The sequence below is a fragment of the Lemur catta genome, chromosome 11, assembly GCF_020740605.2.
Source record: "Lemur catta isolate mLemCat1 chromosome 11, mLemCat1.pri, whole genome shotgun sequence".
Taxonomy (NCBI): Eukaryota; Metazoa; Chordata; class Mammalia; order Primates; family Lemuridae; genus Lemur; species Lemur catta.
In genome coordinates, this window is record NC_059138.1 from 52795883 (window position 1) to 52815014 (window position 19132).

General features: G+C 34.2%; 1 protein-coding gene across 3 annotated transcripts in view; it reads left to right on the forward strand.

The window, feature by feature from the left end:
* ANKIB1 (ankyrin repeat and IBR domain containing 1) overlaps positions 1-19132 on the forward strand; it is a 140518-nt gene that overhangs the window by 38340 nt on the left and 83046 nt on the right. For all 3 annotated transcript variants that reach the window (XM_045564671.1, XM_045564669.1, XM_045564670.1), the window contains exons 2-3: positions 3216-3494; positions 10499-10799. In XM_045564671.1, coding sequence (XP_045420627.1) covers positions 3307-3494; positions 10499-10799 — 489 coding nt within the window. In that variant the 5' untranslated portion in view covers positions 3216-3306. The remainder of the gene's footprint in view (positions 1-3215; positions 3495-10498; positions 10800-19132) is intronic.

The following is a 19132-nucleotide window of genomic DNA, read 5'->3' on the forward strand; positions in this document are numbered from 1 at the left end:
GCAACCTCAAACTCCTGGGCTTAAGCGATCCTACTGCCTCAGCCTCCCGAGTAGCTGGGACTACAGACATGTGCCACCATGCCCGGCTAATTTTTTTCTATATATATATATTAGTTGGCTAGATAATTTCTATTTTTTTTAGTAGAGACGGGGGTCTCGCTCTTGCTCAGGCTGGTCTCAAACTCCTGACCTTGAGCGATCCACCCGCCTCGGCCTCCCAGAGTGCTAGGATTACAGGCCTGAGCCACCGCATCCGGCCTGATCACGTTTTTTAAAATGAGGCTCAGTGTGGCTCATACCTGTAATCCCAGCACTTTGGGAGGCTGAAGCAGGAGGATTGCTTGAGGCCAGGAGTTCAAGACCAACTAGAGCAACACAGTGAGACCCTGCCTCTATTAAAAATAAAAAAATTAGCTGGGTGTGGTGTCATGTGCCTATAGTCCTACCTAGTTTGGAAGCTGAGGTAGGAAGATCTCTTGAGCCCAAGAGTTCAAGGCTGCTGTGAGCTATGATTGCACCACTGTGTTCCAGTCCAGGTGACAGAATGAGACCCTGACTCAAAAAGAAAAAGGCTTGAAAATCACTAAAAGCCACAAAAAGGCTTCTCAATGTCATTATTCTTTCAACATGATTAATAGTAATATTTAACGCACACTTAGAGTATTATTGATTTTTTAAAGTTATGTTTGTTAAACAAGTACCCCAAGATACCATTACTTTCTTATATATTTTTTTTTTGTACATCTTAGGTTCAAATTATTTTTCTTATAAAACATTTCACTAAAGTAATAATGTACCAAAAAAGTGTTAAGTATTAATCTCATACAGAACTGTGAAAATGTTTTTAATTAGAGCTGCATTCTATCAGAGAAGACCAAAACAACTGAAAGTTTCCAAATCCTTAGGAAAGACCCTTCAGAACCCACATAATATTCTTTATATTTGGTTATAGATAAAACTGTACAATAAACTGAATGGAGTTCTTGTTAAGATTAATAAACTATTAAATGCTTAGAGCAGTACTACAAAACACAAATTATTTCACTGAGAATAAACACATGGCTTCTAGATTCTGTGAAAAACAAAAGAATAAAATAAAGTAAATCAAGGCTCTCCCTGAAAAATCCCTGTAGTATATTGTGATAAGTAAAGAGTGTGGGAGAGAGGGATTTGCTCCCCTTATTCAAAATGAAACAATAAAGGTAGTACTGTAGGCCAAAAGTTCAGCAACCTTCTGAAAAATTAAATAAAAATCTAAAAGTTATGTGGTATGATCCAATTAATGCATATATATTTAGAGTGTGTATATGCATACAAATATATATACACATTTATATACACAAATTTAAATAGGATAGTTCTTTATCAAAATGCTAACAGTGTTTATCTTTCAGTAAATAGACAATGGGGGATGTTGTCCTTTTTCTTGATTCATATTTTAAAGATTTCTACTATACATATGTATTTGTATATTTAAAATAAAAAATCAATAATAAACAACCCTTAAAAGACCCAAATGGTGTCCTCATTAAGTATAGTTGTAGGCCAGAAAATGTGCTGCTATTTCTAAGCCTATCTGTAAGATAGGCTTGGCAAATGTCTTACCCTGACATTCAGCTGGAGGGATCCAGAAGCTTCTTATACAGTGGTGTCTGTACATTGAAATCGCCAAGGAATTTAAATACCAATGTCTGGGTGCTACCCCTAGAGACTGATTTAAGTGGTCTGAGATTTAGCTTGACCGATAGGATTCTTTGAAGTTCTCCAGGTTACTGTGATGTACAATCAAGGTTAAGAACCACAATGTACAAAGATTGAGTTGAACAACATATATATTATTTTCAGCTGTTTTTTAAAGTTGTGTTTTAGTGCCCAGCCTGTCACTGAATTAATTGGATAACATGATAGACTCTTGTATTCTCTTCCTCTTAAGATTTCCTCCCTCCATCTGTCTTCTACACTGTCGCAATAGTTAATTTTCTAAAGCATGAAATAATAATATTACTGCCCTGCATAAAAGCCTTTAATTATCTGTTCTTTTCAGTTAAAGTTCCTTATTTGGCCCCAACCTATTTTTAGTTTTATCTTTTATTAGTCCAATGCTAGAGACCATGAACTGTGTTTATACTTGCCATTCCTTGTGTAGGCCTTTTTTTTTTTCCATACCTGTCTTTGCATATGCAGTTTTCATTGTCACTAATTTCCGTCATAGTTCAAGAACAGATTCAGAAACATTTATTGGAATAGAACAAAACTAGCATTTATTGAACACATCAACCAAGGACTGCACTGGGTACTTTAAACAAAGTAGCTCTGATAATCCTCCACAGCCATTCCTAAGAAATGGTTGTTTCCCTTCCTAAGGCTTTTAGAGGGTGAATAACTTGCTTAAAATTATACAGCTAGTGTAGGCAAATATGGTATTTCAAGCGCCAAGTCCAGTGTTTGTTTCTGTGACCTTCCCTGACGCACCTCACATTGCTTCAGTAGTAAATGCCCATATGGTCATTATCATCCTCTTTGCAAACATGGTGTGCATAAACATTTGATGTTCTTAGTCTTGTTTTGAATTTTTAAGAAGGAAATAAATTTAACGGTCTTAAAAGGTAGCATAATCATTGTTTCCATTCTTCTGTGGATAACCCATTTTATTAGTTTGCTGCGACTATGAGTATCAGTGAATTGTACAGTCCCATATATTTACATTTTAAGTCTTTTCTCTGATGTCCTTATAAGTACTGAGCAGTTTTTTCACTTTACTGCATTTTAACACCCTTTCTACATTTCTTATTTGAGTAAAATTTCCTGCATTTTTCACATAGCACAAATTGGCTGAGTATGACTTATACCTAATTTGTATAGAAATTTAAGTATATTCAACCATAAAATTCAGTCAAGCTCATTTCCTGCTCATGTGAAGAGGAAAATTAAAAAGCTCACATATGTAGTAGATAACTTATAGTGTAGAATACAGTCTGTGAAACCTTAACAGTCTCTGTGTGGAAAACTGTTTAACAAGAAGTTAATTTGGACAAATTAAAAATTTGAGACTTTTATGGCTTTTAAGGTAAATTTGGTAAAGTGTAGTATAATTTGTTTTCTTACATATGCATCCCAGATCTTATTAGCGTTCCTAATTGTGTTATTGGTTCTTTAGGATACTGCTTCATAATTATTGCTTTACAATCTAATTTAAATATCTTTTCCTCCATTAGAATGTGAACTATGTTGCCGAAGCATTCAAGAAGTGGCTGAAGGAAGAAGGAAAAAAGTGCCACTGCCTGTCAGAAAAAAACAAAACAAAACATGGGAAATACAACCACCAAATTCCGTAAAGCACTCATCAATGGTGATGAAAACCTGGCCTGCCAAATATATGAAAACAACCCTCAACTAAAAGAATCCCTTGATCCAAATACATCTTATGGGGAGCCCTACCAGCACAATACTCCATTACACTATGCTGCTAGACATGGAATGAATAGAATATTAGGGTAAGTATTACTGTAAACCAATTGATAAATTGGTAAAAGGGAAAAAAAGAATTGTGATCTTTGAAAATATATACAGGCTTGTCTGTGTGTTATGTGGTATTATAGTGAGTTAACGCTCTAAAACTGGATATACCTAAATTGTTTGCTATGATTTTCTTTAGTACAATTTAGTATGATTTTCTTTATAATACCTAATTAGACCAGAAGTTTTTTAGAGATGGGGTCTTGCTATGTATGTTCCCCATGCTGGAGTCAAATGCCTGGGCTCAAGCAACTCTCCTGCCTCAGTCTCCTGAGTAGCTGGGATTACAGGTATGCACCATTTTGCCGAGCTAGACCAAAAGTTTGAGTAGTGAGGTTGGTTCACATATTCTTGTTGCTATAAATATATTTTCATCCTCAATGTTTTGTGGTATGAGTTCTTTATAATAGTACAATTTTAACTTATACAACATTTTAATTCTAGAAAAGTACATGTCAGCTATCAAAAAATTACAGGGAATATTGCCAGAGGCAAAGGTCTAAGCTCTGATTAGCTAATTTGAAAAACAGGTGCACTTGCCTTGTCTAGTCATGCTCAGTTTTGAATTTCCTTTCCTTTAATGGGGTTCAGGTACTTGAAGAGACTTTTCTAAAAGCAAAACATTTTCCTAAAATTGGAAATACTAAGGAACTTTAAAAAATACTTCTTCAACAAGAATGAATTAGTGACATGGCAAATATATTTATAATGAAGATTCTTACCTAATTCCATGGGAATTATTTAATATATTTGATATTTGCTAGTTTATAAAAGAAAAGGAACAAAGGCTATAACAATAGTTACAAGTCAATTTTTTTAGAAGTAGATTATGCAGGTATGGAATTCTGATGCTAGAATAGAAAGAAATACTTCTTTGCTCAGACAGTGAAATATAACTTTAAAACCAGTCTTCAAAGCTCTTTAGAACTTGACCAAAAAACATTTAACTGTAAATATTTTTTCTGTTTTTTCTGTATACAGATTGTTGTTCAAATTAAGCTGTTCTCTTTGGATCTCCACAACATGCCACGAGTATTCTGTCTGCCATGTCCATACTTCTCTCTTGGCCTGGAGTTTCCCCAGCCCTTCCCTGCTCCTCTCACCTTTCTCTTTATTATCTAAATTTTGCTCGCTCTCAAGGTTGTGTGCATACCACATCTGTCTTCTTAGATTGGCACAACCCATAGGAACATCATTTTTTTTAAACTTCTGTAGCTGTTTTTTATTTGTTTGCCTCACTTATATCTACCTCATTGTATTTTACAATTTTGTATATCTCCTCTCTGCCTACCTATATTATAACTTTATTTTATGTACCTTCTTTTCTAGTTCTGGCATCTAGCATAGTATCTTACACAGAGTAAGTAGAAGTTTTATAAAATCATTACACAAGGAAATATTTTTAAGGTCAGGATTTGTGAATAAGAAAAATTCCATAAATAATGTAGGTCATTTAGCTGCATGACTTTATCAAGCATATCTTGAATTTTATATGTATTTCTGTTACTTCATTTTTTGCATTTATCTAAAAGTACTTACTTAGAAGCCATCTCCAACTTAGCTTGTTGGAAATTTTGCATTTTTCGTTCCAAAATTGTGTCTTCCCTATGTTAATGACACCAGCATATTGCACTGATATAGCAAATATTTCTTGAAGGCTTACTGTTTTCTGAGACTCTATTAACAGTGCTCTACATGTGTTATTTTAATCCTCCTTATAGCACTATGTGGTAGTTTATTGTTTATATGAGAAAACCGGAGCACAGTAAGGTTAAGCAACTTGTCAGAACTCTCACAGTTGGTAAGCGGCAAAGCTAGTTGCCCCTGTAGATGACAGTAGACTTTGGGCTCTGAACCACTTTGCTGTACAGCTTCTTATCTCTATGGTCATGTCAACCTATGTTTCAGGACTGCCTCAGCCACTTAATAGCAAGGCAAGTTACTTAGTTGCTGTGGACTTCAGTTTCCTTATCTGTAAAATGGACATTTATCTCACAGAACTTGTAGGAGAATTAATCAATTAATGTGTTATATATTTATTATGCTGCCTAACATATAATATATATTCAGTAATGTTTATTACATCTTACCTCTATAATCCTAAATATCTTCAAATCATCCTTGACTTATTCTTCTCATTTTCCTAACCTGCTATTGAATAGTTCACTAAGTTTTACTGTTGGATACAGTTCTTTCCATTCCCATTGTCTCAAGCTTAGTTTACTCTTAACCCCTGTTCCTAATACTTAAAGTAACGGTCTTTTTGCAAGTCTGTTCCTTTTATAATCTCATGTACAGATTATTCTTCCTAAAGCATAGCCTTTCAATGGTCTTTCTATCTTAAGTTATTACAGTACCCTACTGTCCGCATTATTCTATTTGGCTTCCAAACTCCTTTTACTTCTGCCCTCATTTTACCCAGTTAGCCTAATTTTTCATTATTCTCTAATATAATCTTGTCATTCACATTGGTTGATTCACTTCCCCTCTTGCATTCTCCACTTTTAGGAATGGCACCCCCTTACCTTTATTCCTGTTACTCCTTGATTCTCACTCAAGTGGCTTCTTTCTTCTGTAATTATCTGTCCTTTAAGTCCTAATGCAGTTTTTGCCTCATTCATTAATTCATCCCCAACTATTCTGACCTGAGGTCTTTCTGTTCTCTGAAATTTCTACAATTTATATTTAAAGCCATGCTACTATTGGGATTATAAATATAGTTTTGTATACCTACTATTGTTCTCAGTAGATTTAATTATTATTTAATCTGTAATATTAAGGCTTTCTAACATGACCTTTTTGTTTTGTTTTGGAGCGTTTTCAGAGAAATTATAAAACTATTGATTTAGCCTCCTAATATTTAACACTTCAGTAATTAATAGCAAGTCTTGTATATGGTTAATTAAAACTTATTTAGAATACCAATGTAAAATATATTTAAATGTCATTATTACTAAAATAATATATATATTTTAACATAAAAGAAACCAAGTAGTAAAGGTTTTTTTTGGCTTTCTTTAATATATACATTTTTTATTTTTAATTATTGTGGGCACATAATAGTTGTATTTCTTTATAGAGTACATCTGATGTTTTGACACAGGTATACAATGTGAATTAATCAAATCAGGATAATTGGTATATCCATCATCTCAGGCATTTAACATTTCTTTGTGTTAGGAACATTCTAATTCCACTCTTGTAGTTATTTTAAAGTATACTCTAACTTATTGTTGTTTATAGTCACTTTGTTGTGCTATCAAATATTGTAATTGTTAAAATGTTTTCTGAGGACTCCTGGATCCCAGGACTCTTTCAAAGGGTACATGAGGTCAAAACTATTTTTATAATAATAAAAGATGTTATTTTCCTTTTTTACTGTGTTGGCATTTGCAGTGATAGTACACAAAATGGAGGGTAAAACTGCTGGTGCCTTTAGATGAATTAAGGCAGCAACACAAAACTGTGCCAGTAATCATTGTATTCATCACTGTAGGTACTTGCAGTTAAACAAAAGCCAGTTTCACTTAAAAAATACCTTTGATGGAGCAATAAGATTATTAATTTTAATTAATCTCCATCCTTGAGTACACATCTTTTTAATACTCTGTGTGACAAATAGGAAGTATGCATAAAACACTTCTGCTACATGTGGAAGTGTGATGATACTTTGAGGAAGAGCACTTGCACTGTTATCTGAATTGTAAATTGAACCACTTTTCTCATGGAACCCAATTCTGTGACTAACAACAGCAAAAAAACGATGGTTATTCAGACCTGGGTGGTTGGCTGACATTTTCTTCAAAATGAATTGAGTCTCATTTCAAGGAAAACTACTGCCAGTATTTATTGCTAAAGATGAAATCTGAGCTTTCAAGTGAATGTTAAAATTTTGGAAAACTTCACATTCACTACCCTCAGCTTGACAACTTCTCATTACTTAGAGACTTTTCTAATAAGATTAGCAGTGATATCAACTGATATAATTTTGGTTTTTATATTGTATAAAGAAATGTAACATCTGGAAGATCATCTTAACTCAGTGAATCAAGATTTTTCAGAAGATCAGTGTATGATTCTTAAAAAATTATACATGGGTAAACGATTTATTCAAAATGTAAGAGACTAATGGATCTTAATGTAACAGTACAAAAAGTTCATTTGATATGGTTTCATATACTGCATTGCAGCTAACATTTAAGAAACTACTACTTGTTGAATATTTGATATAGTATCAAATATGAATATTCACAATTATCTGAAAAGGCAATTTTGAAACAATTCTCCCTTTTCTAACTGTATAATTAAGGCTGGATTTTCTTCATATACTTGAACCAAAACAACATATTACAACAGATGGAATCCTGTGAAAATCCAACTGTCTTCTGTTAGACCAGGAATTAAGAGATTTGTAAGCATGTAAAAACAATGCCACTCTTTTCACTTAATTTTTTTTTTTTTTTTTAGAGGGTCTGCTTGCTTTGTCACCCAGGGTACTGTACTGGTACAATCATAGCTGACTGTAGCCTCTAATTCTTAGGCTCAAGTGATGCTCGCATCTCAGCCTCCTGATAGCTAGGACTGCAGGCACACACCATCATGCCTGGCTAACTTTTAAAAATATTTTTGTAGAGATGGGGTCTCACTGTGTTGCCCAAGGTAGTCTCTAACTCCTGGCCTCAAGTGATCCTCCCGCCTTGACCTCCCAAAGTGCCGGGATTATAGGCATGAACCACTGTGCCTGGCCAGTTTTTTTAAAGATTGTTATTTTTTATTTAAAAGTGTTATGTATAGTTAATGTGTAATGGGTTTGATTTTTTTTTAATTAATATATAACCCACATAAACAAAAACTCTTAGGAACCTGCAGTAATTTTTAAAGTTGTAAAATGGTCTTGTGACCAGAAATGTTTAAGAACTGCTTATCTGGTCAATACTCTTGGTTCCTCTAAGCAGGAATATATCTGTCTGTCCCCTTCATGTGATTATCATTCCATTGAATGAGTGTTTTAAAACTTACAGAAAAGGCGATTTTATATTCTCTTTTAGTTAACCCATTTGGATTACTTTTATGATTTGGCCATATACTTTATATTTAACTTTATATTTTTACAACTTCAATGTGAAATCTTCAGATGTTTTCTTTTTCCTTAATTGTTTGAAGAACAGTGGCTCATAATTGTTTACTTAAAGCTTTTAAGATCCTATACTAGAATCAGAAATTACCTTATTGCTCTCCTTTCCTAAGAATAAACAACCCTAATTTCTTTATGTATTATTTTGTCTTTGGAAATTTATTTAGGTATTACAGAGAGAATCACAGATCAAATTTTTTCCTAGTTTTATTTAGGTATAAGTGACAAAAATTGTATATATTTAAGGTGTACAGTGTGATGTTTCAATAAATGTATACACTGTGAAATGATTACCACAGTCAAACTAATTAACATATCTGTTACTTCAAATAGTTACCTTTTTTGTGTGATGAGAATACTTAAGATCTCTCACAGCACATTTCAAATGTACAATACATAATTATTATTTTAATAACTGTAGTCACCATTCTGTGCATCAGTTTCTAGAACTTAATACACCTAACAACTGAAAATTTACATGCTTTAGCCCATTTCCTCTACTGCCCAGCCCCTGGTAATCACCATTCTATTCTCTGTTTCTATGAGTTAAACTTTTTTAGATTCCTTGTATAAGTGAGATCTTGCAGTATTTGTCTTTCTGTGTCTGGCTCATTTCAGAGTTAAATGTCCTCCAGGGTCATTCGTGTTATCACAAAGGGAAGGATTTCCTTCTTTTTGAAAGACTGAATAGTATTCCATTGTGTATATGCCACATTTTCCTTATCCTTTTATCCATCAATGGATATTTAGATGTTTCTGTGTCTTGGCTATTGTAAATAATGCTGCACTGAACATAGGAGTGAGTATATCTCTTGGAGATAGTGATTTCATTTCCTTTGGCTGTAAATCCAGAAGTAAGATTGCTGGATCATATAGTAGTTTTATTTTTAATTTTTGAGGAACTTCCATACTGTTTTGCATAATGGCACTACCAATTTACATTTCCACCAATAGTATACAAAGCTTCCCCTTTGTCCATATTTTTGCCAACAGTTATCTTTGGCTGTTTGATAATGGCCATCCTAACAGGTTTAGTCATTTCTCATACCAGCTAGGCTAACTCATGAGTGGGATCAGTGAGTACTGAGTACCCTTAGAAAAGAGGCTCTGGAGAGCTGTCTTGCCCCCTCTACCACATGAGAACACAGTGAGAAGGCCTCTAAAAGGAATGGGACCTTGCTAGACACCAGATGTGTTGGCATCTTTATCTTGGATTTCCCATCCTCCAGAACTGTGAGAAATAAGGGTTTGTTGTTTATAAGCCATCTAGTTTATGGTATTTTTTGTTACAGCAGCTCAAGTAGACTAAGGTACTGTATAAATATAAGCCTTATTATGTCAAAGCCTAACTGATGATCTTCAGGTAGAGAAAATTGTTTCCAAATTTAAAATTTAGTCTCAGACTTACGCATTACTTGCTATTCTTATATTGGTTGTCACCTTCCTCATTAAATAAATATGTATACAAGAGAAATACGGCAGAGCAATTAAGGAAGAAGAAAAAAATTGGTGTGAAATGTTTAATGCACCCTAACACAATTATGTAACTGACATATTAATCTGTAAATTGCCACTTTGCTTTTTTTTTCTATTTCCATGACCCTTCCATTTCTCCTGTCTTCCTTTTGCCCTCCCCTTTTATTAGCAAGTACTTAAAGATATTCAAGTTTATTTTTTTTAATATTGTTCTAGAATGGAGTTTTTTAAAACTATAAGAATTACTCATTCAACCTATTGTAAAAAAACCACTTCAGTAGAATTGGATTATCAGATTAGGAGTAGAGTTTATCTTTTAAATTTGTTATCTTCTATGATTTTCATCCTTTTTTTCCTTCCTTTCCATTTTAGGACTTTTCTTTTTGGTAGAGATGGTAATCCAAATAAACGCAATGTGCACAATGAAACATCTATGCATTTGTTGTGTATGGGACCTCAAATTATGATATCTGAAGGAGCCCTTCATCCTCGCTTAGCACGCCCCGCAGAAGATGATTTTAGAAGAGCAGATTGTTTGCAGATGATCTTAAGATGGAAAGGAGCAAAACTTGACCAGGGTGAATATGAGAGAGCAGCTATTGATGCTGTTGATAACAAAAAAAACACACCCCTGCACTATGCTGCTGCCTCAGGGATGAAAGCCTGTGTAGAGGTAAAACTTTGGTGGTTTTTATTTTTCAATATTCTTCATTGTAAAATTTATGTCTTGATGATATGTAATAATCAGTGTTTGTTTTCCTTGTCTTAATAATTTAGCTAGTCATTTTTCTCCCTTTTGTCATTCTAAAAGAATCAAGCCCCCTTTTGAAATAAAGTTATTTAGTTAAACAGTCAATGTTTGAAATAAAATGGAATCAAGAGCAATTAAAAATTTGCTAACATCTCCTAAGGTAGTGGCCATAAATTAAGCCCTATCATCTTAGGAGTAATAGTTTCAGTAGAGATACATTCTGCTTTTTTGCTAATATTTTTGGTAACCAATTTATAAAATTTATACATGGTGGATATGACATTTTGGCAATTGGGATGCATAGTTAAGTAGGATTGATCAGATCACTAAGCAATGAATAAATTTTAATGAATACAGTTTGGGATTTTTAAAAAATACTTATAATTTTAAAACGTGTTATTTTTCTGTTTAATTTGCATTAAAGTGTTCCTGAATACATACTATATTATATTTGAATTTTTCCATATATATTTCATGTATAAATTTATAATATATATTATTTATGTATATGAAATGTTTAAGAACATGCTTAGATAAAATCACCCATATAATATGGGTTCTTTAAGCTAAGACATCATTACTCCATATAATATCATCACTACTATACATACAACAGAACAGGTTTTTCTCAGTTACCAATTTCATGTCAATCCATACATGGCTCATAGAAATTCTTTTGAATAGATGTATTTAAGTATGTGTGGGGAACGTTTTAGACTAGATTACTGAGTATCTTCATTACTAAAGATACATACCTTTATTGCAAAAGCAATGTTCCTACTCAGATTAAAATATAGATCTGAAAAACTTAGTGTTTTCTTAATGTTGTTCATGTATGTATAGTTTATACTTATAAATCAATCAATACACCAAAAATATGAACGTCTGTTTTCTTATTCATATTCAAAGATTATAGCCACTTATATATTTCTTCAGTATATCTGAAGTGTCAATTCTTTTCACTTCTAGAATGCTCGTGATCATGTCTTTTGTTTACTGCTATTATTTGTAATACTTGTTAATCTTTTAGAATGTTTGTCATTTCATTTCTTGGGTTTGTGTCACCTTTGTCCACTAGTTAGTTAGTGATGGTAATTAACCTAAAACTACTTTTTCAAGCAATGCTTTCTAACATTGATTCAGTGTGGTAGAAGGATGTCCTATGATTTTAGGGGGAGGGAGACTAATAACAAAATTCCTGAGGCTTTTTACACAGTCTTTCTGTATATCATGCTATGCCCACCTCTGTGGAAGAATCCCTGCTTTAGTGACTCACCGTTATTTCTGGGACTGTATCATATTTCTTAAGTAGGTTAGGGTAGAAAATAGATTATTCCTGATAGCAGTAATAATCCTCTTAAATTGCTGCCTTAATATTCTTGCTTCCAAAATTCTCTAGAAGCATTGCTTTAGTAGATACTGATTTTCAAGTATATTTATAATGACATGGTTATTAAATTGTTCAAAAAATTGAGCATGGTGGTTTTACCAGCATTATTTTTTGCTCAGTGAGGGAAATTAGTGCCCGGTTTATACTGTACTGTCTGACAGGCCTGATGATTTATTGGATATGTATGTGTGAATGTGTGTGTATTAACTTTGATCTGTCAGCATATCACATCACGTAAACCATACCATTTTTGACTGTTTTCATTTTCTGTATTTAGAAGAGTTCTTTGACTTAGTGTAAAACGTTCCAGATGGAGCCCTATAAATACCTTACATTTTTTCTAGTTTTCATCAACAAATTTCTGCATATCACTTTACCCACATAAGCTTATCTTTAATCTCTTAGGTATATTTAACTATATTTTTGCCCAGTCTTAGGCCCTTAATGACTTTTGATTATGTTTACTGTTGATTCAACTAGAAGAGTTTCCCAAGGAAGCATATGTTAACTAATATCCGGAGACATTATTTTGTTTTCTAGTATGAGTGCATAAAATAAATACAGTCATCCCTCAGTATCTATAGGGGATTGGTTCCAGGACTCCCCCACAGATTGCAAAATCCACATATGGTCAAATCCCTTATATAAAATGGTGTAGTGTTTGTATATAACCTACACACATCCTCTTGTATACTTTAAATCATCTCTAGATTACTTATAATGTCTAATACAATGTAAATGATATATAAATAATTTTTATACTGTATTGTTCAGGGAATAATGACAAGAAAAAGTAGATGTTCAATACAGATACAACCATCCATTTTTTTTCCCCCCAAATATTTGCAATCTGCAGTTGGTTGAATCTATGGACATGAAGTCTGTGGATACTGAATCCAGGGATATGGAGGGCTGACTGTACATTGAAATATGTAACCTACCATATAACTATAGTTCTTAGAGTATTAAACTCTAGTTATTTTCAGGTGATGTCATACTACTTTGGTGAGGAAAGGCTTAGACTTCTCTTATAAAGTTTACTATCATGGGTAATGTAAATATTATTTTCTAAACTTACTTCTCTGCATCATTGATTTTAGTCTTTGGCCATAAGAATACTACTTAAAATAGCTAACATTTGTATAATGCTTTCTGATTTTCATAGTGCTGAACCAAGCATGATATAAAGATTAGGGTTGCGTAAAAGAGTATCAGCAGGTATTTATTAATGTTTGATAAAAGTGAGAGATCATAGTTTGGTGGAAAGAGCACTGGTTTTTAGTCTTGGTCCTCACCATGACTGTCTATTGGACCTTGCATATGTTACTTCTTCATTGTAATAGTGTCCTCTTGGAATTATCTCAAAGACTCCTTTTAGCACTAATTTTCTATTAGTTTGTTATTGCAGTAAAATATATATGCCATTTTCAGTATCTAGCTTTTAAGATTAAAGAGATTATTTTAACTCTTAAGGATTTATATCTATGGAAATATAGCTTTGCCAGTTATTGAAAATAATTTTCACTATGTATATTTATTTAAGGGTAGAGTTGATGAAGTTATCATTTGCATTTAGTAATTTAAATAAGTTCCTGTGGCTCATTGTTCTGAACCACAGAAAGGTAATATTTATTTTAAAACTTCCCCATCTCCCTATAATAGTTGTATTCTATAATAAGTCCCCACCATAAATACACACACAGAGAGAACATAAAATTGAAATCCCTTAATCATAGAGTTCTTTTGAGAACCTCCGGGTATGAAGGTATCATTGGCTATAAAATTGCATTGGTACCTGTATCTCTGGTACCTAGTCCTGACTTCAGAAGTTTTTCATGCTATATTGCTGCCTGGTTGACATCTTCATATGGATACTCCAGCAGTCTCTCAAATTCAACATTTCCAGAATTATACTTTCTTCATCTCTACCCACTAAAGACTTGACTAGTGCTTTGATTCTTGACTCTAGTTTCTATTAATGATGCTACCATTATCCCCATATCCAGTCTTGATACCAGGACTTACCTTGAACTCTTTCTCTTTATTATTGTGTCAGACTCATTGGCAGAGGAGAGTTCTTCCTTTTTATCGCTATGGCCACTTTCTAACACCAAGTGCTTTATGTCAAATCCTCACTTTGGTATATTTTTAAGAACTTCCTTAAGCAGAAAATCTGGAATTTCATGAATATCAGTTATTCAGAATTATTTATGAGATAAAAGTACATATAGTAAATGTTTTAGGCATTTTTGCCATTATGGCATGAAGGCAGCCACAGACAATACGTAAAGGAGAATGCAGTGTTTTAACAAATCTTTATTTATGGACATCAACCCATTTGGATTTCTTCTAATTTTCACATGTGATGAAATATTCTCCTGCCTTTTTTCAACCATTTAAAATTATAAAAACCATTTCTTGTTTGTGAGCTATACAGAAACAGGCAGCAGGCCAGCTTTGGCCTGTGGGCCTTAGTTTACAATGGACACCTCCATAATGCAAAGAAATGGAAAAGGAAAGCAAAGATGACTCCACTCTTCAGAAGCTTATTTTAAATATATAAAATAGCATTATTGATATGTAACAAGTCCCATATGCTTTAATTATACAAAGGACTTAAAGAAATATATGTAATGGGCATCTAGTGCACAAAAATAAAACTCCAAATTTTAAAACATAAATCTAGGCCAGGTACAGTGGTTCACACCTATAGTCCCAGCACTTGAGAAATCTCAGGTGGGAGGATGGCTTGAGGCTAGGGGTTGGAGACCAGCCTGGGCAATATACTGAGACCCCATCTCTACAAAAAATAAGAAAAATTAGCTGGGTGTGGTGGCCCAGACTGTAGTCCCAACTATTTGGGAGGCTGAGGCAGGAAAAACACTTGAGCCAAGGAGTTCGAGGCCGCAGTGAGCTCTGATCATGCCACTGTACTCCAGCCTAAGAGACAAAGCAAGGACCTGTCTCTAAAAAGAAAATCTTAAATCTTACAAGAATTTAGTAAGTAAAGTAACTTTTTTCTTAGTTGCTGAGAGTTTTTATTTTCTGTTTTCAAATAGAAATGGACTTTGGAGAGGGATAATGGGTTTAGCATGTTCCAATAAAAAGTCCAGTGATATCTCTCCCCTTGGTAGACTTCCCTAGAACAAGCCCAGTCATCAGGCCTCATTTTATTTCTATTAGTGCTTAGCCTGTAATAGTGAGTCAATAAATGGTGGATGTGACAGAGGTGGTTGTTTTAGGTAGTGCTTCATTATTGGTGTGAAGCATTTTTTAAGAACAAATGTTTTGTTAGATATGTTCTGTGCATCCATGTCATACTTGCTTATTCAAAGTTTTAAGTGCAGTTGCTTGGTATCAGATCAAGTAGAGGTCACTAAAAAACTGAAGGTGGTAAGTCACACTTTTCCCTTTACAGCCACAGGCCTATTTGACACTTTGCAGCTATCAGAGCAGTTCACACTTCATTGAAAAGTCATAAAAATCATTTACAGGTCAGACTGAAGAGTTTATAATTATGTTTTTAGCACCTGGAGTTTTAAAACTGAAAAGAATACAGGAATTATAGTCTGAGCTCAGCAATTGAGTGATTTTGCCTGTCTGGGCCTAAGTTTTCTAATTTTTAATCAAGAGAGTTATGATCTCATTGTTGTTCCCTCAAATATTCTGATATTAAGGGCTATCGTAAGTATTTAGGCAGTGACTGTTATAGGCTTTGAAGGGAAAGAGAGATAACTTTAATTATACATATCCTAGAAGATTTCATGGGTAGTAGTAAGATTTGAGTGGTTGAGATTTCAGTTTAAGTATTTGGAGGAGGCTGCTCAAAATATGGATCACAGACCTGCAGCATCAGTAACTCCTGGGAACTTGTTATAAATACAAATTATCAGGCCCGCCAGACCTCCACATTCCAAAGCTGAATCTCTGAGAGTAGATTCCAGAAATGTTTTAGCAAGTTTTCCTGGTGTTTCTTTTGCATATTAAGTTTGAGAAGCACTGTTTTCAAGCATATGAAGATTGAACTATTTTGTGGAGGAATAGTAAGACAGATGACTTAAAAGGAAAATAGAAGCCATACCAAGTAGAAACTATTAAATGCCAAAGTCAAGAATTTGGAGTTTCGGCTGGGCACGGTGGCTCACGCCTGTAATCCTAGCACTCTGGGAGGCCGAGGTGGGCGGATCGTTTGAGCTCAGGAGTTCGAGACCAGCCTGAGCAAGAGCCAGACCCTGTCTCTACTAAACATAGAAAGAAATTATACGGACAGCTAAAAATATATATAGAAAAATTAGCTGGGCATGGTGGCACATGCCTGTAGTCCCAGCTACTCGGGAGGCTGAGGCAGGAGGATTGCCTGAGCCCAGGAGTCTGAGGTTGCTGTGAGCAAGGCTGATGCCACGGCACTCTAGCCCGGGCAACAGAGTAAGACTCTGTCTCAAAAAAAAAAAAAAAAAAAAAAGAATTTGGGGTTTCTTTTATAGAAAATTGAGCCATTGAAAATTTTTTATTGGAGAAGTGATATTATGAAAGCAAATATAGTAAGATTACCTTAATGGTTGTAATGTAGGATAGATTTGAATGGGTTACTTCTGAAGCGGTGCTTCTTAAAGCCTTGCTACTCAAACAATGGTCCTCAGACTGGTGTTGGCATGAGTCACCTTGGAACTTGTTAGACATGCAAAATCTCAGGCTCCGTCCCAAACCAACTGAATCTGAATCTGTAGTTCAACAAAATCCCAAGGTGATTCATATTTACGTTAAAGCTTGCAGAACCCTGGCTTAGAGCATAGTCTGTGGGCCACCTACATTGAAATCACCTGTAAAAAGGTATACATACTTTTTATAGTCTCCACTGCACATCTACCTAATATGACTGTCAAGCTACGCAGATGATTATTACATAGTTTGGGAAAACTTTGTGCTGGAATAGTGTTTCTAAGTATGGCTTGACAGAAACCTCAGGCCAAGAAAATTAAAATTTTTAAGAGTGGAGCCCAGGCTGTGGAATTTTAAAGTTCTCCAGATGATGCCAGTATATAGCCAAGGTTGAGAAACAATGTATTAGAAGGAGTGATAGGAGTTAGAAGATTATTGCACTAATTCTGGTGTGAACAGATAAAGAGCCTGGATTTGTGTGGTGGTATTAGAGATGGAAAGAATGAGACAGATACAAGAGACATTGTGAAGAACTGGTAGCATTTGGTGACTAAATTAGTTGATATAAGAAGCAAGGGATAGAAAGGTTAAAAATCATGGAAGCCTTAAAATGTTGATATTGACAATAGTAATCTATCTTTGGATGGTATAATTTTCTCTCTTTGATTCTCTTACATTTTCTATAATAACGTATCACATCTATAATTAGAGTAAAATTAACTTTATTTTTAAGTAAAATGAGCATGATTTTGAACCTGAGTGACTTTGAAACCTGCTAACAATAACAAACATTTGAAAAGTGAGATAAAGTGAAGGAATTGGTGGGAAGAAAGGGAGAATATATTGAATTTTGATTTAGAAGGATGGAGATTGAGCTCTTAGATTATCCACATGAAATGGTAGGTAGATCATTGAAAATTAGGACTAAATGTTAAGGAATAAGAATATAGATTTAGAAATGAGTGTCATCTACATAGAGTTGACAACTAAAAGCAAGATAAGGCATAGATGAGAGATCCAAGGAAAAGACTTTGGGTTGTAGATAAAATAACAGAGTTAAATCCCAGCATTAATTTAGAGAATGCCTATGTTTAAAGGCAGTGAGAACAAGAAGTGGAGTCTGTGAAGGAAACAAAAAAAGTGGAGAAGTAAGAGAACCAAGATGATGCATGTCAGGGATGTCAGGAGAAGAATTTCAAGGAAAGATGGTAGTCAGTCATGTGACATGCTGCAGAAAGATAAAGGAGGACTGAGAAAGGCTGATGAATTTGAGAGTTAAGAGATATTAATGACTTTCTGGAATATTGTTTCAGTAAAATGATCAGGGTAGAAGTCAGATTGCTGGGAGTAATTGAGTCATTTGCTGCAGAAATGGAGAGACAGTAGGTATCAAACACTAATTTGACAAATGTGGCTGAGAGAGAAATTATTCAGCAAATAACTAGAAGAATAGCAGAATTAAGATACAGGGCCCCTGTACCAGGAACTAGTAGGAAATCAGAGTGGAGATAGAGGTCATATAGGAAATAGAGATGATGAAATGGTAATTTTAGAACAAGAACAGACTTTAGGAATCATCCTGTTATACATCTTTTCTCAAAATTATATAAGCCACGATTTACAGATGGACCTGTGTAAACTGAGACTTAAAGCAGTTAAATGACTTACCCAGAGTCACCAGACATGTAAATTGTATCAAAGGGATGGGGTGGCTTTTGTCTTAAGAACTAGGACTTACTGCTCTTAAAACCCCTACTCTTCTTCCTCTGAATTATGAGTGGAAAGAAAGACAGAATAGAAGAACAGATGTGTTCGGATAGTGACAATTTGATGTTTCTTTTAAGGTGGAACATTTTTTGTACCACCAAGTGTTTGAGACAGACTGAAAACCATATTTGAATAAAATATTCATTCCTCCTATTGAGTTTTTCTTAGCTAATTTGAGAGTGAGGAAAATGATAGTTAGGGGGCTTTGGTTGAAGCATTTTAAAAGTACCTCTTCAGAACCAGATGTAACAATTTAATAGATATCTCCACCTAATACATCTTTCACTTGTTGGTGTTCCTGACCTTATGCCCCAAAGGTAGCAAGCTCAGGTACTTTTTAAATACATTCCCCTCCAATATCAGGCAGTATTGTTGTTAGCTAGCTTCTATGCTGAAGTTTCTATACAGGCAGATTTTCATTGTCAAGACAAATGCTACC